General features: G+C 44.0%; 1 protein-coding gene and 1 pseudogene across 3 annotated transcripts in view; one reads left to right on the plus strand and one right to left on the minus strand.

Moving 5' to 3' along the window:
- The first annotated feature begins 751 nt into the window (after nt 1-751).
- Nucleotides 752-2036, plus strand: LOC116572833 (annotated as a pseudogene).
- Nucleotides 2037-8544: 6508 nt separating this feature from the next.
- The window catches only part of LOC116573274 (cytochrome P450 2C21), a 28648-nt gene continuing 13411 nt past the window's right edge, over nt 8545-23781 (minus strand). For 2 of the 3 annotated variants that reach the window (XM_032313317.1, XM_032313316.1), the window contains 3 exons: nt 21978-22165; nt 18114-18255; nt 8545-9790 (listed from right to left, as the gene is read on the minus strand). In XM_032313317.1, the coding sequence (XP_032169208.1) occupies nt 9609-9790; nt 18114-18255; nt 21978-22165 (512 nt within the window). In that variant the 3' untranslated portion in view covers nt 8545-9608. Of the gene's footprint in view, nt 9791-18113; nt 18256-21650; nt 21698-21789; nt 21881-21977; nt 22166-23781 lie in introns of those variants that run through there. The other variant, XM_032313318.1, reaches the window with a different exon arrangement.

The raw sequence follows: 23781 nt of genomic DNA on the forward strand, positions 1-23781 counted from the left end.
TGGTCCCACATATGCCTTGGGCCTGGCTCCAGGCCCTTACACTCTCCCTGCCCTCTGCCAGGAGCATTCTTCTCTCCCCCTGCTTCACGTCTGGCTTGTTCCCCTGTTGGCTGGACCTGGACTAGCCCCCTGGTGACCTGACTCGTTTCTGCCAGCTGTGTGTGGCCTTGTCTCCTATGTAAATATGGTGCCCACTTTCTCTGTGTGAGCAATTTACTAAACTGCTAGGTATGGGGTAGGCAAAGGGAAGTAGCCTTAGGGCCTGTGTGAAAAAATCAGTCTCAGGGCGCCTAAGTGGCTCAGTTGTTAAGCATCTGCCTTTGGCTCAGATAGTGATCCCAGGGTCCTGGGATTGAACCCTGCCATGTTGGGCTCCCTGCTCAGCGGGGAGCATGCTTCTCCCTCTCCCACTCCCCCTGCTTCTATCTCTCTCTAGCTGTCTGTCTCTCTGTCAAATAAATAAATAAAACCTTTAAAAAAAATCAGTCTCAGAGGGCTCACCACCCTTGCTGACAATGGTGGAGCTGCTGTCCCCACAGGTACAGCGAGACAAGACTTCCAACTTCTTGGGGCTGGGGAGATGTAGACCTGGACCTGGAAGCTTCCACTTTTGGATTCATGGCTGGGACCTAAGCAAGCCCCTTCTTCTTCTAGCGGTCCTCTTTCCCCTTCCCTGCCCATGGGCTGGACCTGATTTCTGATCTGGGGGAGTTCGAGGGTGACCTCTCCTAGGAATAGCCGTGGTTGACTGATGGATCTTGTCAGCAAGAAGCCCAGTAGCCTTCAAGGAGAACCCTGTGGGGGTGGAGAGGCCAGCGACAGCCCCCTCAAAGCAAAGTGGGGCTTTGAGAGAAAGGAGGACTGTGCCCAAAAGGAGGGCTGTGCCCAAAGGTGCACCACTCCTGGCAGGTGGGGACAGGACCTGCAGGGGGGTCGGCCAGGAGAGGGCACCTGCATGGTTTTCCTGGGAGCTCAGCATAGGCGGAATGTTCTTGGTTCCAGCATGCTGACTGTAGGGTTGGTTTCCTGCCTCTGAAGCTTCAGGGTCCCCTTTGTATGATGGGGTACTGATGGCCCCCATCTCTGGGAGCAGAGGGTAGAGAGGCCCCCTGGGCAGACTTGCTCAGGACAGGCTGGGAGAGTGGCTGTTGCTTCTTCAAGGCCTGCCCCCTTGAAGAAGGTGCACATGTCCATGGCCCCCAGCTCTGGGGTCCTGCTGCCAGCCTCTGACAGTGACCCTCCTCCTGTCTTGTCCCTTGTCCCTGTAGGTAGGTGGTCTGCCTAGAGCTGTTCCTGCAGAGGGCAGAGAAGCCCATCATGGTGGGACACAGGGTCACTTACTAGGTAATCACCAGCCAGCGGGCTGCCGGGCCCATGTGCCCCCCTTGGAGGGCTGGAGGGTGGTGTTCCTCAAGGTCCCTGGCGCCCTGCACTAGCAGGATGTGTCCCTGCAGTGCATGGTGATGGTCAGCTGCTCTGTGAGCAATACTTCCTCTGAAAGGTGGATGACCTGGTGTGTGCAGATGTGGACACGATGTTCTGTGACCATGTGGGCATGGAGATCCTGTCCCCGCTCTTTGGCACCCCGCACCCCATTTTCTACCAGGTATCCCATGAAGACTTCAGCTACCATCGCCAGCCACAATCCCAGGCCCATATCCCCAGGGACCAGGGAAATGTTTACTACATGGGGGCTTTTTGGGGGGAGTTGGTGGTGGAGGTTTACTGACTGACCTTGGCCTGTCACCAGGTGTTGGGGATCGACCTGGCCAATGGGATCGAGATTGTGTGGTGTGTGGAGAACCACTTGAACAGGCACCTACTGGACCACAATCCCACCAAGGTGCTATCCCAGAGGACCTGTGGGACCCACGGTGGCTGGGCTGTCCCCTGGAGGACCTGTGGGACCCATGGTGGATGGGCTGCCCTCCCCCGCCTTCATGAAGAAGCTGAGATTCAGGCTGCGCCCAAGAATCACCAGACATCTGGGACTCATGAGGGGCTGTCCCCATCTCCGTCAGGGATTGCTGTCCTGAGCAGAGCTGTCAGAGAAGATTCCTACTTCTGTCCTCTTGAGGGCGACCGTGGAACCCAGCCCTGCCCACACAGGCATGTCCAGGGACCCCAGCTGCACCAGCACACGGGAGGCCTGCCTGGGGACACAAGGTCCTCTCTTTGTGGACACTACATTTGGATAACTTCTGGGTCATTTGCAGCTGTGAACAGCTCCAGTTTTATGTCAGATGTTTTTCTGTGTCAATTCTGTGTCAATGAGCAGCCATGTTCTTTAAAAAGAACAATCAAGGGAAAAGGGTTTCTTCCTGGTTCTAGACAGACAGTGCCTGGTGGGGCTGGGAGTGGTCACGCAGTGGCTGTGGAGCCAGGATGGCCTCTGGTTGGGTCTTCTCTCCCAGTCCCTGCACCTTGCCATGGCCACAGGGCTTCAGGGGCAGGGGAGCACTGAGCCACCTCTCAGACCTTCAGTCCCCTGACCGCCCAGAGGCCTTGGCTGTGGCAGCTAGCTCAACCTCCAGGAGCATGGAGCCCTCTGAGTTGTGTACGGTTTCTGCCTTGGTTTTATTTTTTATTTGTTAATTTTTAAAACTTAAATTGATTAGCTAACATATAGTACATCAGTAGATTTTAGTGTAGTGTTCAGTGATTCATTAGTTGCCTGTAACACCCAGTGCTCATCACAACATGTGCCCTCCTTAATACCTGTCACCCAGCTACCCCACCCCCCACCCCTCCCTTCTGTCACCCTCAGTTTGGTTCCCGGAGTCCAGAGTCTCTCATGGTTTGTCTCCCTCTCTGATTTCTTCCCATTCAGTTTTCCCTTTCTTCCCCTATGGTCCTCTGCTATTCCTTGTTCTGCATATGAGTGAAACCAAATAATTATTATTTTTCTCTGCTTGAGTTAGTTCACTCAGCATAATCCTCTCCAGTCCCATCCATGTCGATGCAAATGGTGGGTATTCGTCCTTTCTGTTGGCTGAGGAATATTCTCTTGTATATATGGACCACATCTTTATCCATTCATCTGTTGAAGGACATTTAGGCTCTTTCCACAATTTGGCTATTGTGGACATATTGGGGTGCAGGTGGCCCTTCTTTTCACTACATCTGTATCATTGGGGTAAATACTCAAGAGTTCAGTTGCTGGGTTGTAGGGTAGCTCTATTTTCAACTTCTTGAGGAACCTCCATACTGTTTTCCAGAATGGCTACACCAGCTTGCATTCCCACCAACAGTGTAAAAAGGTTCCCTTTTCTCCACAACCTCACCAACACTTGTTTCCTGTCTTGTTAATTTTAGCCATTCTAACTGGTTATAGTTTAATTATAGTTTTGATTTGTACTTCCCTCATGTCGAGGATGTTGAGCAATTTTTTCTGTGTCTATCATGAGCCTCCTCAGTCTCCTCTGCTGCCCTCATTTTCCTCCTCAGCCTGAAGATGATCCCAGCCAATCTGCAGCTTTGAACTCCAGTTCAGCCCAGATGCCAGGAACATACCCTGGGGGGTATCGGCCTCACCTACCCCATCTGTCCTGTCCACGTCAGGTGCTTGCACCCCTGCCCCCACCAGCTGGCCACCTGCTCCTCTCACAGAAGTTCTCATCTCAGGAGAGGGAAACACCAAGTCCAGACCCTTGGATTCCTCTGTGACTTGTTGCTTTCCACCAACTCTCCCAGTAGTGAGGTGGCTACTGGAGGACATTCGATGTCCAAACCATTTAAAGGCATATATGAGTCTCTGCTGCTTAGGGTAATGGATAAGACTTGGGTCAAACAGAAACCTAGCAGAATCACTGGAAGAAAGGCTGAGTGATGGGGAGCTTTAGGGAAGAAGGGCCTAGAAGCTCTGACCTATTCCCCAGCCCCTGGGACACTGCATACATGCCTGCTCAGCGCCGACCTGAGAAGGCCCTAGGTTCTGCCCTCTGGTGATTGTCAGACTTGGCAAGTAGGAAGAGAAGGCCAAGGCAGAGTGCTAAGAGGCCTGGCTGGGGCTGAAGGTGTATCCCGACACCGCCACACCCAGAGCCCTCCTCCCCATCTGCAAAGACTGGAAGTTGGTTTTTTTTGTTTTTGTTTTTGTTTTTTTCCAGAAGGAGGGTAGTTTCCAGATATTTAAGGAAATCTCACCCAGTGGACAGTTGACCACTACATTCACAGACCAGACACTTCTGTGGCCACACACAAGGGATACAGATTTGACAACATCAGTTCAGGAATGTCACTAAGCCCACAGCAGAACTGCAGGGAGAGGAGCAGCAGCAGTGAACCGTGGGGAGGGAGAGCTGGTATTGGACTTGTTACGCTGCACTGTTCACAGTGTCCCAGATCCAAAGGCCGGGAGATGAGTGGTGGTGACACAGGAAAGGAATGTATTTCAGTGCAGCCGACACCGGAAGGCAGAGGACTGGCATGGTCTCAAGGTGTTGAAAACACTCCTGGGCTTTTATATGAGGAAAATCTAGGACAAAGGTTGGTGGGCAGGTGCAGAGGTCAGTAAAGGTCAAGTCAGTCATTGTCTTGGGGTCCATCATGTGGGGTCTTGCTGGTGTCAGGCAGTGGTTATTGCTTGAGGGGTCGTTTTGGTGCCCTCTGGATTTTGACTTGGGGTTAACAGATGAGCCCAGAGGAGGGCTGTCATCAGTTAGGAAGTACAGACAAAGGTCGGAGTGGAGGTGGGTAAAGGTCTTGTTCACTCCAAGAGCAGGGGAGCTCCGAGCCTCTGCTACACACCTTGCTCTGCTCATCACTTCCAGCTGCCTGGTCCTGAGTTCTGTCCTTTTAATGAACTGGTTATCTAGTAAGTAATGTGTTTCTCTGAGTTCCATGAGCCACTCAAGCAGACTATTTGAACCTGAGAAGGAGGTTGTGGGGCCCTCCAATCTGGTGACCTCACTGCCCAGCCACTGGCTGACCACTCAGTGAACAGCACAGGGATTCAGTGGCCACACACAGCAAAGAACACAGACTTGAAAAAGTTCAAAAAGTCACCAAGCCAACAGGAGCAACCACAACAAGCAGCAATAATGAAGCCTGGGGTGGGGAAGGTTTGATATCCAGGATGCTTCTGTTATAATATTCATCATCACACCCTGGACTTGTCAGTGGTGCCAAGTCCCCCAGCTGGGGGTCAGGTAACTTCCTACATGTTCCACCTGCCTCTCCCTGGCTCCCCCAGCCTTGCAGAGCTCTGTGCTGCTTCCCAGCAGAGGGTGGCTTTAACTAAGGTCAGGAAGATGGGATGGATTTTCCTGATTTTCCCGACTCCACCTGCCCCCCCACCCTCCACCCCGCCCAGAGAGGGAAGTTTTCTTCAACTCCTCTTAAGGTCCCTGGCTGGGTCTGGAAATTGACAAAGACAGATGAACAGGAAGAAAGCTGGCAAAGTGTTTTGATTTTTTTTGGTGGGAGCCTCACAAGAACCTGGAGACCAGCAGAGGTGATTGAAGCAGACAGTTCTATGTTTTAGGCAAAAAGCAATCAATGTGTGAAGAACTGAGAGACACAGGGGTTTGAGCTAGGGCTGGTAAATGGTAAAAAAGTAACTAGGAAGATAAAAGTTAGTTTAACCAGGTTTGTTCCTCTAGCCTTTGTGGCCCTAAATTCCTTGATTCTGGTGATAAGCGTGTCCTCCCTGCGGTCTGGGGAAAGAAAGTGCCACATGGGAGTATTCTGACCTGCTTCAGGGGAGAAGGGATGACAGCTGGGGATCAGAGGGAACTTCCTGCTTTTGCTCTATGGAAAGTTCTTTCAGTTTCTATATTTAATTTGCCAAGGTGCCCTATTTGGGATAGTATGTCCTGACCTCATTGGCCTGGTGCTGAACTCCATCTCTTCCTACTATCCAGGACATTGAATGCGCTGCTGTGGAGACCTCCCAGCCCTGGGGCAGCCCCTTGTCCAGGGAGGCACCTGCCTCCATGGGAGGGTTGTCTATGGCTTCCCACAGGGGTGCCCTGTTGCTAAGGGTGGCTGCCCCTTCTCAGGGAAACTGGGTGAGAGTGTGCGGATCTTACTTCGAGAAACTGACTTCATTTTTTGCAAATGTCTACCCAGTAGTGGGATCACACAGATGTTCTATTTTTAGTATTTGGGGGAAACTCCATACTTTTCCCAACATTGTTGTGCCAACCAAGGTCAATTCTGGATGATTTTACCTATAAACCAGAGATTTTTCAAGTACCTCTCCAGCAAAGAACACGAAGAGAACATTTTTAGGGCTTTGCAAAGCACACTAATCATAGGAACAAACAGGTGGAGCTCCCAATGGCACGGTTTCCTTGTGGCTGGCAAGGGGAGTCCACTGGTATGGCTCAGGGTTCCCCGACCAGTAAAGCCTGGTGGCCAGACCTTTGGGGAGAGAAGCCTTAAAACCAAATCTAGGGTTAGGGTTAGGGCCCAGGGGCATGGCAGACCCGATCTGCCATTGGCAAGGTGAGCACCCCAGGGAGCTTAGCTGAGGGCTTTGGTCAGGCTGAACGTTAGGCTCCGGGTTTGTGTCCAGAGGGGCCGCCTCAAATGGATGTGACCTCAGGTGGGCATAGCAGATTTCTCCTGCTCTGAATCCTTTGTGAAGCTCCAAATGGCACATTTTCCTTCTGGCTGGCAGGCGGATTCCTCCCATATGGCTCGGGAGTCCCTGACCATTAGGGCCTGTCAGGCCTCTGTGGACAGAAGCATGTGAATGAGATCATACAGTATTTGTCTTTCTCTGACTTTTTTCATTTTTCATGGTGTGTAGAGGGTTCAACCATGTTGTTGCAAATGGATGGATTTACTTTTTTATGGGTGAATAATACTCTATTGTATACACAGTTGTCCCTTGACCAAGATATGTTTTAAATGTGCAGGTCCACTTATATTTTGATAAATACTTTACTATGAATGTGTTGTATCTCCCTTGTGATTTTCTTAATATTTCCTTATCTTTATTGTCAGAATACAGTACCTAATACATAAAACATTCAACATATGTGTTAATAAACTCTTTATGTCATCAGTAAGACTTCTCATGTACAGGAGGCTTTAATAGTTAAGTTTTGGGGGGAGTTGAATTTATACACAGAGGAGGCTTTAGTGTTTTCTATGTATGGTATCATGTCATTGGCAAAAAGTGACAGTTTTGCTTTTTCCTTAGTAATTTGGGTGTCTTTTCCTTTTTTTTTTTTTTTTTTTTAATCTGACTGCTCTGATGAGAACTTCTAGTACTATATTGAATAAAAATAGAGTGTGCATGCTGGTCTCTTTTCTGATCTTAGCAGTGAAGCTCTAAATTTTTCACCATCGAGGGTGACGTTAGCTGTGGGTTTGTCATATATGGCCTTTGTTATGTTGAGGTATATTTCCTCTAAGCCCAATTTGTTGAGAGCTTTTCTCACGGGTGGATGTTGAATTTTGTCAATATTTTTTCTGAATTTATTGAGATGATCATGTAATATTCTTATCCTTCATTTTGTGAATGTGGTGTATCGTGTTGATTGATTTCCCAACATTAAACTGTCCTTGCCTCTGAAGAATACTTCCCAGTTGATGATGGTGAATGATCTTTTTAAGGTATTACTGACTGTAGTTTGGTGGCATTTTGTTGAGGATTCTTATATCTATGTTCAGCAGGGGTATTGGCCTGTTCGTTTTTGTGGTGTCTTTGGGTTTGGAAACAGAGTAATGTTGGCCTCATAGATTGAATCTGGGTGTAGTCCTTCTATTTTTTGGAATAGCTTTTTTTTTTCCTTCAAGTTTTTAGTTATGTGTGTGTGTGTTAAAGTAAATTCTACACTGAATGTGGGGCTTGAACTCACACCCCCAAGATCACTGGTTGCATGTTTTATTAACTGAGCCAGCCAAGCACCCCTATTTTTTGCAATAGTTTGAGACTAGGTATTAACTCTTCCTTGAATGTTTAGTCGAATTCACCAGCGACGCCAGCTGGTCCTGGACTTGTGTTTATTGCATTTTTTGATTATTACCGATTGTTTCCTATAATCAGTCCGTTCAGCTTCAGGGTTATTCTTGATCCTTGGGTGATCTCCATCAAGACCTTCAGGCTTCAAGTCAAGTTGAGGTGTTTACTTTCTTTCTAGTTGGCCAGCTCTGAACTCATTTTTCTTCCTCTTGCTGAGAGAATTTATAAAAATTGTTTTCAGATTCCAAAGCTTCTAAATGACATTTTGTAGTTAGTCTTTCAGCCTCTCAGCACCGGAGTTCAAACCAGCAATCCCCTCAGGGGTAAAATCACACATCAGCTTCCCAATACGGATTTCCCAAGCCCTGGATTTGTCCCCCCACATCCTTGCTGCTTTCATCACCTTCCCATAGGGACAAATATACATGTACCTGTGTGTATGCGTGTGTGTGATAAATCACAAAGAGAGACGGACATAGGTATAGATGTTATTTCTGGAAAGCTCTAGTCATTGCAATGAAATGTTCACAGATGACATGATTTCATACTTGAAAACCTAAGAATTATTAGTCAAAAATTACTGAATCTACTGAAGAATTCAATCATCAGTAAACACAAGGGTTTGGTCAAAAAATCTTTTTATTACATTCATGATAGAAAAGTAAACAGATACATAATTTTTTGTGTGCTGTGCTTTAGTATCTATGAAAAATAAAAGTGCACATATATGTGCAGCCACGTCACATCTATTCCTGAAGAATAATGAAAGATCTATGCATATAGTAGGATTGTTATACTAACAAAAGCTCAAAAATTATCTATCCTTGATTAAGAAGACAATTTTTAAAATTATTGTAGCCATGCAACAGGGCATTATAGTTATACTACTTGTAAAAATATCTGTAATGTTATTATTTCTATAATGTTATTACATGAATGTCACCATAAATCATAGGTATATCATACAGAAATTTATTTATTTATTTATACATGCAACACATATACATAAAACACATATTTCTGTATTTGAATAAAACCATATATACATATTATCTTTCCCTCTTCTTTGCCTTCTTTGTCTATGTCTGTGTATGTATGTGTCTCCAACTGTGTGTTTAACCAGTAAGGGAAAACAGGAAGGGCATCCTTAGAGAGACCAACAAATTCGTGTTATTGCCTCTGGCTGGAATTACCATCCTGTTTTCTCACTGCATGTACATACTTACACGTGCCTCCCTACACAAACGTGTACCACACACATTTATTTTTTAATAACCACTGGGAAAAACCCAAAAATTACACATGCCAAACTATCAAGACATAGGGGTTAGAAATGAGTGAATATCATATATTTTTAAAAATTCTTTTAACTTGTGGGATAATTTTTAATAGAAGAAAATATGATGTGAATAAGGTGTCTTACCGTGGTACAGACTGCAGATGAGATACAACATAAGATCTCAGGATTGGGTACACAATTTAATTGGAAGCTAAGACTGAGTTTTGTTTCATGCGGGCAAATTTGAACTGAATTTTAAAAGATGAAGACAATGAGAAGAGACAAGGTCAGGAATGCCCTCCCTGATGTGAAAGGAGAGGTGGACAGTGGCTAACACACAGGACAGAAAGCATCTGGCATATTCAGGTGAGGCCAGAGTGTGGCTCTGCCATCTGGCAGCCTGGCCTTTCTTCAGACAGGGACGAAACAGAGCTTAAAGACGGGCGGTGCACTGCCCAACCCATTGACAATGGGGGTGGTGTCAATGTCCTTTGGATTAACCAGAGGTTTCAAGGTGAAATGCTGTAAAATGCTGGTCAGTAGTAAAAAGAGCTCCATGCGGGCCAGGCCTTCTCCAACACAAGCTCTCTTTCCTAAAAACGACATATAAATCAATATTCCTTTAATTCTGTTTCTGAGTTAGCACACAGAGGGGCTTAAATACATATGGATTGAGAAGATAAATATATTCATAGACTAATCAACCCATGGCTTCTTGTATCTACACAGAAATGTGGTTTCCTTTACTTCCTCGGTACACATTTTTGTGTGTGTGCGTAGGGGCAAGGGCAGCTTGTCCCAAGATGGGCCACATTGGCATAAAGATTATTTTGAATTAAAAGCAATCAAACCCCAGCAGATTCCGGAAAATCTCCCCACCTCTCCTTCGACTGCCTGCCTGCACCAGGAAGAGAGCATTTAGCAGACTATTCTTTATGTATGAAACTTACTGACATGACAGGGCAACCTCTCACCTTCCTGCTAATGGTCTTTCTCCCCCTGTGAATCCTCAGACCACCGCCTCCCTCCTTAGCTCAGGATGTGGACTACAACCCATGTTGCCTGTCTTTGGAATTTCGTATGTCTGTGGATTGCCCATACCTGTGAAACTAAGTTTGATTTTCTCTTCTTTCTCTGTCTTTCGTCAATTTGATTTTTAGTCCAGCTAGGAAGTATCTTGAAAGGCAGAGGAAAATTCCTCATCCTGGACAGCTGGCCTAGTTGGCAGCAGCTTTAACACACTGGATACTGCCTGCCACAGACAGGGCTGCAGCTGGAGATCCTTGGGACGTCTGACAGACAGCCGGCAGAAAGTAAGATTTCCGACCATGTCTGTCTCCTGGAATCTGAGGAGTCTGATGGAACAAGAATGGTGAGTCCTTTTTCTCTTTCTACGTTTAGATTAGCAGGAAAAAATGCTCGTGGAACTACTTCCTTAGGTTTAGCAACTCTTGGTAATTTTGGTAGGGAACTTTCTTGGGAGGAAACGATGAACCAGAGGTCTTTCGTCTTTGTTGATTAACTTTTTTAAAGATTTTATTTGTCAGATAGATAGAGAGAGACAGACAGAGAGAGAGAGAGAGAGAGCACTCAAGCAAGGGAGCAGCAGGCGGAGGGAAAAGGAGCTGAGCAGGGAGCCCAATGCGGGACCCAATCCCAGGACCTCAGGATCATGACCTGAGCCAAAGGCAGAGGCTTAACCAACTGAGCCACGCAGGCATCCCTCCTTTGTGCCTTTGTATCATTTATCATAAAAAGGAATTACCATCACACAGAAAACAGGCAGAGGCCCTATAGGCCTGCTGTTTGAGCCAGTCCCAGAGACTGGTGAGTTCATGGTTCTCACCAGACTGGCACCTGTTTAGATAAACTTTGCTGTAGGTTAAAGGCTGTTGCTAAGGGGTGTCCTGGAAACCAAAGCTTCAGGTGGAACACTGAAAAGCTGTGAGAGCGCTCGCCACCTCAAGAAGGCTCCTGTGATAAGGTGGTCACAGCACAGGTGAGACTGACTTTTGGTCACCACTTGAGGTCAACCTCAAGAAAACTTCTGTGCAATGAGGTACATTATGAAAAATGTACAATGGCCAACATCTGCCTGTGGCACATCTCTTAGGTGTTTGTGTGTTTCCAAGAGACCCAATGTTTAGCCAGAAGAAAACCAGGTAAGGCTTTCCCTTTTATCTTGTTCTGTGTCCCAGGAGCTTGGCTTTGTGACCAGTGAGAATATTCTTTTTAGTATCTACCTTCCAGAGAATGCATTTACCAGAGTGTACTTTGGAGGCCAGTCTACAAGACTGGGGATCTGAGTCTCTCTCTCTGACCATACCAACTCTCAAGGGTGTTTGTCATGAGAAGTCCCAGCCCAAAGGAACTTTGCTATTCTCAACCTTTGTTTGTTAGTGCTGGAAAGTGCCATTACAGGAGCACATGTCCGGTATCACAGATGATTGAGTCTGGGATGAGAGTCATCTCACGATTTCACTGGAGACCAGCAATGAAGGCCTTCTGCTTTCTTAGACTAACTATGGGAGTCAACGTTTGGATCTTGAGGGCTGCATCATATGTGCCCTCTCTCTGGATGCCTAAGGCATTAAAAGGCTTATTAATTAGAGTTGCTCATAACAGATCCTACTCATCAGTGGTCTGATGATGTATCCTTTCAGCTGGCTAATAAATGTAAAAAGAAGAAAACTTTGTTTAAAAAAATTTTTTTACTTATTTGAGAGAGAGACAGCAGGATCTGGGTCAGGAGGGGCAGAGGGAGTGTGGGAGGGAGAAGCAGACTCCCCACTGAAAAGGGAACCCAACATGGGGTTCAGTCCCAGGATCCTGAGATCATGACCTGAGCCAAAGGCAGACACTTAACCGACTCAGCCACCCAGGTGCCCCAAAGGAAAACGTTCTTTTTTTTTTTTTTAAGTTTTTATTTATTTTTTTATTTGACAGAGATAGAGAGAGAGAGATCACAAGGAGGCAGAAAGGCAGGAAGAGAAAGGAAGGGAATCAGGCTCCCTGCTGAGCTGAGAGCCCGATGTGGGACTCGATCCCAGGATCCTAGGATCATGACCTGAGCCGAAGGCAGAGGCTTTAACCCACTGAGCCACCCAGGCACCCCAAGGAAAACGTTCTTAATAGAGAGTGGCTCTCAAATGTCCTAGCCTAATGCCACCCTCAGGGACTCCCTTGACAAGATGAAAGATCAGAAATCAGAAATAAATATCTACATCCAACATAAATTTCCCCTAAAATCCAGCCTCATCTGCCCTATTTTAACTTTCCTTTCCTTTTAGGATTTACATAGAGCACTGTAGTCTCATCTCTAGGTTCAAAGTATACAGGTTGTTCATGTAAAGGCTGAACGCCAGGAAGTGAATTTAACAATTTAAGGCTCACTTTGCTCCTACCTTCCAGGGCTTTGTAATCAGGCCCTGCCAGCTTTAGGCATGGCACTTGGCTGATGTATCCCAGGCCCACACCGCAAAAGAATGTGTTTCTCAGAGTAAATATGAACAGTATTTGCCAATTTTGATTATGCCTTCTAAAATTGTTACATAATTTCAGATAGTTTAAATATAAATCTTATCCAATCTAATTCTTTAAAATGTAACTTTTAATAAAGTAAAAATTAACCGAAAAAAAAAAAAAAAAGAATGTGTGTCTCCCGGACAGCAGCAGACCTTTTAAATTACAAAGCCCCTTTAACCTCTACTTTCAAAGTATTCTACCAAATTCAGAGAGAAATTTAAAAGATTAATCACTAGTCACAACCCCCCTTCAGAGAGGAAACATGACCCAAATTTCTCCCAGGCCCACCTATAAATGATCAGGGAAAGGCCAATATTCGGGGACTAACAGAGCCCAGATTAAATTGTGTACCCAGACAGAAAGCCTTTGTTAGAATGCTTTATACAGACTTTACAAAGTCATGGATCTTTTGTTTCCCATTTTAATTAAAAATCTATATTTTATATAATATAAAATATAATATAAAAGCAAGTTTAGTTAAAAAGGTGGGCCAGTCCTTTGATATTCAAGCTATAATCCAGTTCTTTGGGGGAACTGTTTCTAAATGACTGTCTTTGCCTTCCAAAGTTCTACAAAACCAGAAATCCAGCTCCAGAAACAAGTCTAAGCCCACCTGTCTACCGATCCCCAAACTTTGCCTATTCCTCTCAAAATATTTGTAGATACTATAAAAGATCAAGATTTGGAACATGACTGTCCAGAACTTTAAAAAAAAAAAAGAAAAGATAAATTTTAAATAGCAAGTACCCTGAAACTCTAGAAATAAAATTTTCTTTTACATTATTTCTCCATCCCTTGAAATTATAAATCTTTCTCTCTTTTTTAAGAGAGTGGGGGGAGGGCAGGAGCAGAGGGATAGAGGGAGAGAGAATCTTAAGTAGGCTCCACTCCCAGTGCAGAGCTCAACCACACGACTCTCAGGTCATGACATGGGCCAACATGAAGAGCCGGACACTGACTGAACCACTCAGATGCTCCCTGAATTTATGAATCTAATATCTTTGAACACAGCTCACAGTCACCCAAAAAAATAAAAAAGGGGGAGTGGTGTGGGAAAAGGCCTTTTCAGAGCACAAACTGTTTAAATCCCTCTTATGTCCAGACTTGGAAGAAACTTGGATCTTTCTCTGACTTTGTGAAATAAATTTTCTATCCTATCATCTCTAGGATATAAGAACCATTCTTTAGACACACACTTCAGGGAGAATTTTTTCATTAAAAAAAGAAAAAGAGGGAAGCATTTGAAAATTGAGGCTATACCATCCTGTCCACAAATATTAGTAAAAACAAAAGCTGTAAGAATATTTTTTATCTTATTTGTGCGTATATATCCCATATTGCAAATGTGATGTATTTTCTCTACTTCCAGCTGGTATTGCCAAAATTAATTTATAAAAGAGCACCATTTAGTTGAAGGCAAGCACTCCTAAGGATTGGGCTTTCTTTTTTTTTTTTTTTTTTAAGATTTTATTTATTTGACAGATAGAGATCACAAGTAGGCAGAGAGGCAGGAAGAGAGAGAGGGGGAAGCAGGCTCCCTGCCGAGCAGAGAACCCGATGTGGGACTCGATCTCAGGCCCCTGGGATCATGACCTGAGCTGAAGGCAGAGGCTTTAACCCACTGGGCCACCCAGGCACCCCAGGATTGGGCTTTCTAATATTCAGAAGAGGGGCATCTGGATGGCTCAGTCAGTTAAGCATCTGCTTTCAGCTCAGATCATGATCCCAGAGTCCTGGGATTGAGCTCCAAATTGGCTCCCTGCTCAGCGAGGGAGTCTGCTTCTCCCCTGCCTCGGCCCCTTACCCGTATTCATTCTCTTTCTCAAATAAATAAGTAAATCTTCAATTAAATTTAAAAAGACTTTTATAAAACTCAGATAGAAACTAACCTAAATGTTTTTCAAGTTTATGTGATCAGGGAAGATTAAAGCTAATTTAAAGTTCTTGGTTTAACTAAAATAGCCATGTCTTCAGAGTTATCAAGATTAGGGCGCCTGGATAGCTCAAATGGTTAATGTTAACCGTGTGCCTTCGGCTCAGGTCATGATCCTGGAGTCCTGGGACTGAGTCCCACACTGGGCTCCCTGCTCCTTGGGGAATCTGCTTCTTCCTTGATTGCTCTCTCTCCCTCATGAATAAATAAATAAAATCCTTGGAGTTATCAGGATTAAATATAAAACTTGTATTCTGCCTGTGTTTACTGGAAGTCACATAAATTCATGCTCTCTCTTACAAACTTTGATAGAAAAAAAGTTAAAATGGCTTACTTTGTCTAATGCCTCATAAAATTTTATTGTAGACTATTCAGAATACATAAATTAAATAAATGTAAATAAGATAAAAAGGTATGTAGGTGAATTTTTATAATTTTTTTTTAAAGATTTTATTATTTTAGAGTGAGCGAGAATACAAGTGGGGAGAGAGAATCTGAAGCCGACTCCGACCCTGAGGTCGGAGCCCAACAAGGGGCTCGATCCCACGACTGTGAGATCGTATGTGGGGAAACTTTTAAAGAGCTCCCCAAATCTTTGGTAACTTGGATTTTTAAAAATTTTGCTAAGTTCAATGTTAAGCTGAATTCATTGAATTATCTAGATCATTTCCAGATAAGATAAAACAATGAAACATTAAGTACTGAATACAGGTTTCTCTTCTTTTGTCTTATTTACAGAGAAACTAAAGGTAAGTTTGGGTCAGTTAGTAAACCTGGTTTGTGCCTTACTGAAGGAGTGCACTGTGAAAAAACATGTGTTTCTAAGTGAGTGGCAAAGCTATTCCTCAATTTGCCCGTCTAAAGAATACCAGTAACACTAGTAACTAGTAACAGTTCACTGCAAAAAGTGAGAGGCCTCTGGTCACAGACCTGCTGATCTGGGACGCTGGGCAGGCACCCGTGGAATGGGACTTCCCGGAACCGACTAGAAACGGTGGCTGCCGCGACTACGGTTCCTATGGGCCGGACCTCTCAATGACTAACACACTTGAGAGCTGGTGTGGCCAGACAGAAATTTGGAATTGCATTCGACTTGGCCGGGCGTCCTAGTTCTAACAGCTTTTAAGTGTTCTACCTGTGTCTGCCAGTTTTGCAGCTCAGGCTTCCAAGATGTCATTAAGCAACACCCCCCCCCCCTCCATGTGCCCATTAACCTTGAGCAAAGTTTGTATGACAAACGACATAAAGGACACAAAGGAAAACAAAGATCCTCTCTGGGAGGAAAGAGAAATGTTAGCAAAAAAGACCCTACCAAATGTACCAAGAGTCACTTAGGCCAAGGAACTAGTTGCACGAGAGTTCTCTCCTGCTAATGTAAATTTAGAGAGAGAAAGGACTGCTGCCATTCCCACTACATCAGACCCTGCGGACAGAGATTCTGAGAGTCCAGCGTGGTAGGAAATCTTACCTTGTGCCAGCTGTCAGATGTCCCAAGGATCTCTCAGCTACAGCAATGTGTGGGGCGAGCAGTGTCCAGCTGACACACCTTGTTGGGAACAAGAATTTCCTGTCCCCTTCAAGGTGCCTGTGGCTGGTCTAAGGATCAGACTGACACCAGACAAATTAACAGAAGGAAATCAAATTTCATTTCCTACGTACGGAGTAATTCACAAAGACCCAGAAATTCCAAAGAGAGTCGGGCAAACAAGGTATATACGTCATCCTGAACTAAGGGGTCAGGAAAAAAAGAAATATTACAAATTGGCCACAAACCTACTAACTAATCCCTGATATCCTGACATACTGGCAATTTCAAATGTGATCTAGATTCCAGTCATTCCGCAACTGAAATAGCCTTCCTCTTTGCTCTGCCGGTTGATACTTCCCACATCCTTCTAGAGCCACCTCAGAGGTCATTTCTTCTATGTAAACTTCTTTGATGTGCTCAGAGTATATAACTCACTTCTTCATCTCTTTGTGACAACACTCGCTAATGCTTCAAAACCAGCACATTTCAGATGAAATTTTACTGAATCATCTGTCTCACATTCTGGAACATAAGCTCCTAAGGTAAGGCCTCAGATCTTGTAATGATACCCACAGTGTCAGGGCAAAGCAGGTCGGCAAGCCCTGTGACTTGAACAGAAATCTCGAGGAGTCTCATTATGCAGTAATGGGCCCAACACAGAGGAAGAAAGATAAGGAGTAGTTCAGTAGGTATCCTGCTTTGAGATCCTCTCGACATGGTCCATAATCCTGAGACCACAATAGCAAGGGTTGCTTGATATTTATGTTTCTTCTATATTCAGTCGGAAACAAATCTCCCATTTTTGCCTCTGTTTCAATTACTTCTGCAGGAAAGGCCCTTCACCCTCCCTTCTTCTCCCCATTTCTCCTTTAGAATGTGGATATTCTAAATGTGTCTAAATGTCTAGAATGTGGATATTTCTCCTGCATATTCTCCATTTCTCCCTCCTTCCGGCTCCATTTTGGGTTTGTCTTTTATGTCTACTCTATGCTCAGGAAGCAGATTTCTGTGGACTGCATAAAGCAAGAAGTTAGTTCCCTTCTGGGTTCTGAATAAATTCAGAGCATTAGCTACTGACAAAGCCAGAGGATCTATTCCCTCCTGCCAGGCTGCAGTTTAGACAGTGGCTGTATGCCTCTGCTACAGACACACCTCCTGTTGAAGCATCCACTCTTTCTTTCCTCAAGTTCTACTGGGCTTCCAGTAATGCCCTTCTTCCCTCATCCCTTCCAACCTACGAAGGGAACATCTTCTGGCCGATGCTGGTCTATCACATCTTAATCCTGCCCACATCTCTGAAAAACAGTCTCATCATTAAATGCTAAAAAATTAGCCACAATTGGAAGGGGAGGTGAACCATGAGACACTATGGACTCTGAAAAACAACGCTAGGGTTTTGAAGGGACAGGGGGGTGGGTGGGAGGTTGGGGTACCAGGTGGTGGGTATTAGAGAGGGCACGGATTGCATGGAGCACTGGGTGTGGTGCAAAAATAATGAATACTGTTATACTGAAAATAAATACAAAGTTAATTTTAAAAATTAGCCACAAGCTTACTAACTAATCACTAATCCCCAAACGGACTAGAAAATTCAAATATGATCTAGATTTAGTCATTTTGGAATGACTTGTTGAGTGTGTCACCTGTTTCTCCCCAGGACCCTGAAAAAGTGAAGGGAGATACTCAAATTTCCCTTACCCTCTCTCTATCTACTCTACTCCCTACCCCTTCTTAGGACTCTCAGTGGTAGGTTCTGGGGCCAGTCTTGGCAAGGGAAGCCTCCAATCCAATGAGAAATAACCTGGGCTTTGGGAGTGATGCCCCTAGCCTCATACAAATGACAATCTGTTCAGCCCAGAGTAGTCTCCATGCAAAGCCCTTCCTCATCTCCCTGACCCCTGATGTAGAGATAACAATGAAGCTTGCTTGCCTGCAGAGAAGGGCACGAAGTAGTCACTCTTCTTAAAGTTGCCACTTTTATCCAGGAAGTGGCCAGGATCAAAGCGATCTGGGTTGGGAAACTCTTTGTCATCGTGCAGGACGGAAGTCAGAGATGTTACTATAGTTGTGCCCTGATGCGAAGGAAAACAGATAAACTGGATTATAATGAAAGTCATGGAGCTTGAAATCCTTTTGTTTTATAGATGAGGAGAGAGGTATAAAAAGAACATATTGGGGTGCCTGGGTGGCTCAGTGGGTTAAGCCTCTGTCTTCAGTTCGGGTGATGATCCCGGGGTCCTGGGATAGAGCTCTGCATCAGGCTTTCTGCTCAATGGGGAGCCTGCTTCCCCTTCTCTCTCTGCTTGCCTCTCTGCCTACTTGTGATCTCTGTCTGTCAAATAAATAAATAAAATCTTAAAAAAAAACATATTTACTCCTTATTTCAGAACAAACAAATGGTCATTTGTCTACTGTAACAGGTTCTAAATCCTTTAATGTCAGTCCAAGGCATTGCTAACTGACGCCCAAGTCACTCTCTTCAGTTTGGAGCCTGATACTAGCACTTGCTTTTTCAGAAAATTAAGGGAACTCCCTGGAGTGCATTGTTCTTGACAGATAAATTGCAGTATTTTTTTTTTAAGATTTTATGTATTTATTTGGCAGAGATCACAAGTAGGTAGAGAGGCAGGCGGGGGAGGGGGGGCAGGAAGCAAACTCCCCACTGAGCAGAGAGCCCGATGTGGGGCTCGATCTCCAGACCCTGAGACCATGACCTGAGCCGAAGGCAGAGGTTTAACCTCCTGAGCCACCCAGGCACCCCAAATTGCAATATTGTCTAAAAGGAGCTGATGCCCCTGAAAATCCAACTCATTGTCTTTGGAACACAGGATAAGGTCTTCAAAGATCTACTTGAGTGGCTATATTCTTGAAACCTTCACCTTCCCATCAAGATGACAAACTAATTGGTGCCTGGCTGGCTCAATCAATAGAGTATGTGACTTTTGATCTTGGGATCATCGCTTCAAGCCCCACACTGGGTGTAGAACTTACTTAAAAAAAATTTTTTTTAAAGATGAGAACAGGTAAGTATCCCCTTCTTCTGTTGTGCTGTTTCAATTGAATTATTGCAATTTCTTGTGGAAACGAGAGAGCTTTTCTAGTTTTGAATAGGGTGTACCTAAACTCATGGATGCAGTACAACATGATGATTTGGAGTTTAGTTTTCAAAATCAATTGAATCTTTCTATTAAATTAAGCTCTGTGATGATAGGTCAGTTGTGTAACACTTCCATGGCTCATTTTCATTACTAGTAAAATGTAAAGGATACATCAGCACTAGTTCATCGCAAACATAAAATGAGATAATATATGAAATACTTTTGCACAAAGATGACTGCATGCTAGGGATGCCTGGGTGACTCAGTCAGTTGGTCATCTGACTCTAGATTTTGGCTCAGGTCACGATCTCAGAGTGGTGAGATCAAGCCCCACATCAGGCTCCATGCTCAGTGTGAAGTCTGCTTGATTCTCTCTCCCTTTCCCCCTACCCCTTCCCCTGGTTGTATGCTCTAAATAAATAAATAAGTACATAAATAAGTAAAATCTGTAAAAAAAATTTCTCTCTCCCTCCCTGCCCAGTTCTCCTGCTCATGCATGGTCTCTCTTAAAAAAAAAAAAAAAAAATTACCACAGGGTAAAATTCTCAATAAAGGATGCATGCATGGCTCTGTTAGTTAAGCCTCTGTTTTTATTTATTTATTTTTTGTTAAAAAAGGTTTTATTTATTTGACAGAAATCACAAGCAGGCAGAGAGGCAGGCAGAGAGAGACAGGAGGAAGCAGGCTCCCTGCTGAGCAGAGAGCCGGATGGGGGGCTCGATCCCAGGACCCTGAGATCATGACCTGAGCGGAAGGCAGAGGCTTTAACCCACTGAGCCACCCAGGCGCTCCAAGCCTCTGCTTTTAGCTCAGGTCATGATCTCCAGATCCTGGGATCGAGTAAAAATAGAAGAGAAGGGAACACTTCCAAATTCATTTTGTGAGGGCAGCATAATTCTAATTCCAAAACCACCCAAGGATACCACAAGAAAAGAAAATTAAAGGCCAATATCTTGATGAAGATGTAAAAAATTCTCAATAAAAATCTTCACAAACTGAATTGTACAGTACAGTAAGAGGATTATATCCCATAATCAAGTCGGATTTATTCCAGGGATGCAAGGATGGTTCAACATCCGCAAATCATTGTGATGTACATTAAAAAATGAAGGCTAAAAATCATACGGTCATCTCAGTAGATGCAGAAAAAAGCATCTGACAAAAGTCAACATTAATTTATGATAAAAATGCTCAACAAAGTACATATAGAGGGAATGTACCTTGACATCATAAAGGCCATATATGATAAAGGCCATCTATGATAAGTCCACAGCTAACATCATTCTCAATGGAGAAAAGCTTCAGCTTTTCCTCTACATCAGAAACAAAAGAAAGATGCCCACTCTCACCACTTTTATTCAACATAGTACTAGAGGTCCTAGTCCAAACATTTGGCAAGAAAAAGAAAAGGCACTCAAATAGGAAAGGAAGCAGAACCGTCACTATTTGAAGATGACATGATATTGTAAATTTTTAAAATTTACACTCCACTCAAACTGTTAGAATAAATTAATTCAGGATAAAAATGAATATACAAATATCTGTTACATTTTTAATGTGAAACTAATAATGAACTCTAAAGGAATTAAGAAAACCAACCCATTCACATTGGTATAAAAAAACCTAGCAATAAATTTAACCAAAGAGATGAAAGATCTGTACACCAAAAACTATGACACTGATGAAAGAAATGGAAGAAGACACATAACAAATGGAAAGATATTCTGTGCCCCTGGTTTGCGAAAATTAATATTGTTATAATATCTATACCAGCCAAAGCCATCTATAGATTCAATGTAATCTTATCAAGATTCCTGTGGCATTTTAACAGAAATGGAATAAACAATCCTAAAATCTGTGGAGAATGACAAAAGTCCTAAAGAGTCAAAGCAATATGGAGAAAGAACAAAGCTGGAGGCATCACACTTCCTCATTTCAAACTGTATGACAAAGCTACAGTCATTAAAACAGCATGATATTGGTATAAAAACAGATGCATAGATCAATGAAAAGAATACAGGGCCCAGGAATAAACCCATGCATAGGGGCCAATTAATTTTTAACAAAGGTGCCAAGATATACAACCAAGAAAAGACAATCTCTTCAATAAATGGTGTTGGAGAAACTAAATCCTATCTTAACAAGAGACATAAAAAATGAACTCAAAATGAATTAAATAATTGAACATAAGACCTAAAACCACAAAAATCTTAGAAGAACATAGGCAATAAGCAGTCTTGGCAATGAATACTATGAAGAAAATCCCATGGGAGTCCAAGCACTATGATATATAAAATTGCATCAACAAAGTAAAAAGAAAGCAGCATGTGGTCAGAGGGTACGATGCCTGGTCTCTGACTGTGTCATACCTATAGATGGGTAGGTAATCTATAATCCTACTTTCGTGATGCCTGATAACCTAAGATTCTCAAGGAGGGGCACATAGGTGACTCAGTCAGTTATGCCTCCAACTCTTGATTTGGGCTCCGGTCATGATCTCAGGGTCATGAGAAGGAACCCCTGGATGGGCCTGGGCTGGACATGGTGCCTTGTTGAGATTCTCTGTCCTTCTCCCTCTGCTCCTCCCCTCTTGCTTTCTCTCTCAAAACAACAACAACAAAAAAATGTGTAAATAAAAAATTAAAAATTAAAAAAATAAAATTCTTAAGGAGTAGTAGAGATGAAATCTCTCTCACCTTGGGAATAAGGTATTCTCTGAACTTAATGTCCTGAGTCACTGCATGTGGGAGACTGTTGGGGACGAGATCAATGTATCTCTGGATCTCGTGCACCACAGCGTCTGTGTAGGGCATGCGGCTCCTGTCCTGCATGCAGGGGCTCCGGTGTCTGCCAACCACACGGTGAATCTCTTCCTGGACTTGAGCTGCAGGATAGGAATCAGAATTTCTATGAAATGGAGAAGTCATTTGATCTGACCTTTTACCTTGTTGTTGAAAGATTTTATTAACTTTAAAGAGAGAGATTGGGGACGGGGGACAAGGGGAGGAGAGAACCAAAAGCGGACTCCAAGTTGAGCATGGCGCCTGATGGGAGACCCAGTCTCACGACCCGGAGATCAAAATCTGAGCAGAAACCAAGAATCGGTGTGTAACTGACGGAGCCACCCAGGTGCCCCTTGATGTGATCTTTATCATGGCTACATTGTGGAAGGAGACTGGGAGAGGGGAAAATCACATATGGCTACTTTCTTGAGGGGCAGAAATTTGTTTCCTAGTCAAATTGGAATCTCATTAGAGACATTAAGATATGTACATAGAAAACATAATTGTACCATGAGATTCAACTCTGATTCTCTGTTTTGTGTGCTTTGTTTGATAAACTCAGGGATCTGGGGTCTTGAAAGCTCACTATAGACCATGCTGTTTGACCACTTTGTGTAGGCCCATTTTTGTTTTAAATGTGTAAGTTCCAGGTGCTGGGGTGGCTTAGTCTGTTAAGTGATGATCGCAGAGTCCAGAGATTGAACCCCACATCAGGATCCTCCTCCACAGAAAGCCTGCTTCTCCCTCTGCCCCTCACCCCCCTCATGTTCTCTCTCTGTATCGTTTGCTCTCTCTCAAATAAAATATTTAAAAAAAAAGTATATTCCAAGAGGCTAAAACTATGCAGGGCAATAAATGCTTAATAAATAGAACAACTGAGGGGTGCCTGGGTGGCTCAGTGGGTTAACCCTCCGCCTTCGGCTCAGGTCATGGTCTCAGTGTCCTGGGATCAAGCCCCGCATCAGGATCTCTGCCTGCTTCCTCCTCTCTCTCTTCCTGCCTCTCTGCCTACTTATGATCTCTCTCTGTGTCAAATAAATAAATAGATAGATAGATAGAACTGAATAAGATGTTGGACTCAGCACACAGGACCCAGAAGTTAACATTTTTTTAGGATGTGAAACATGACAGGCATGCTGTACAATGTATTACATTACTTTATAATTCCTCAAAAAATTCTATGTGTTGGGTATTATTTTATGTGCCTTAAAAATAAGAAAACAGGTCCATAAAAGTAAATGTATTTCTTAAAGAAATGTGGTCTTTTTTTTTTAATTTTTTTTTTAAGATTTTATTTATTTATTTATTTGACAGAGAGAAATCACAAGTAGATGGAGAGGCAGGCAGAGAGAGACAGAGGGAAGCAGGCTCCCCGCTGAGCAGAGAGCCCGATGCGGGACTCGATCCCAGCATTCCGAGATCATGACCCGAGCCGAAGGCAGCGGCTTAACCCACTGAGCCACCCAGGCGCCCCTTTTTTTTTTTAATTTTTAAAATTGTGTTATGTTAGTCACCATAAAATACATCATTTGTTGTTGTTGTTTTAAAAATATTTTATTTATTTATTTGACACAGAGAGAGAGATCACAAGTAGGCAGAGAGGCAGGCAGGGGAGGGGAAGGAAGGAGGCAGGGAGCAGGGAGCCCCATGCGGGGCTCCATCCCAGGACCCTGAGATCATGACCTGAGCCGAAGGCAGAGGCTTAACCCACTGAGCC

The sequence above is a fragment of the Mustela erminea genome, chromosome 14, assembly GCF_009829155.1.
Source record: "Mustela erminea isolate mMusErm1 chromosome 14, mMusErm1.Pri, whole genome shotgun sequence".
NCBI classification, from domain to species: Eukaryota; Metazoa; Chordata; class Mammalia; order Carnivora; family Mustelidae; genus Mustela; species Mustela erminea.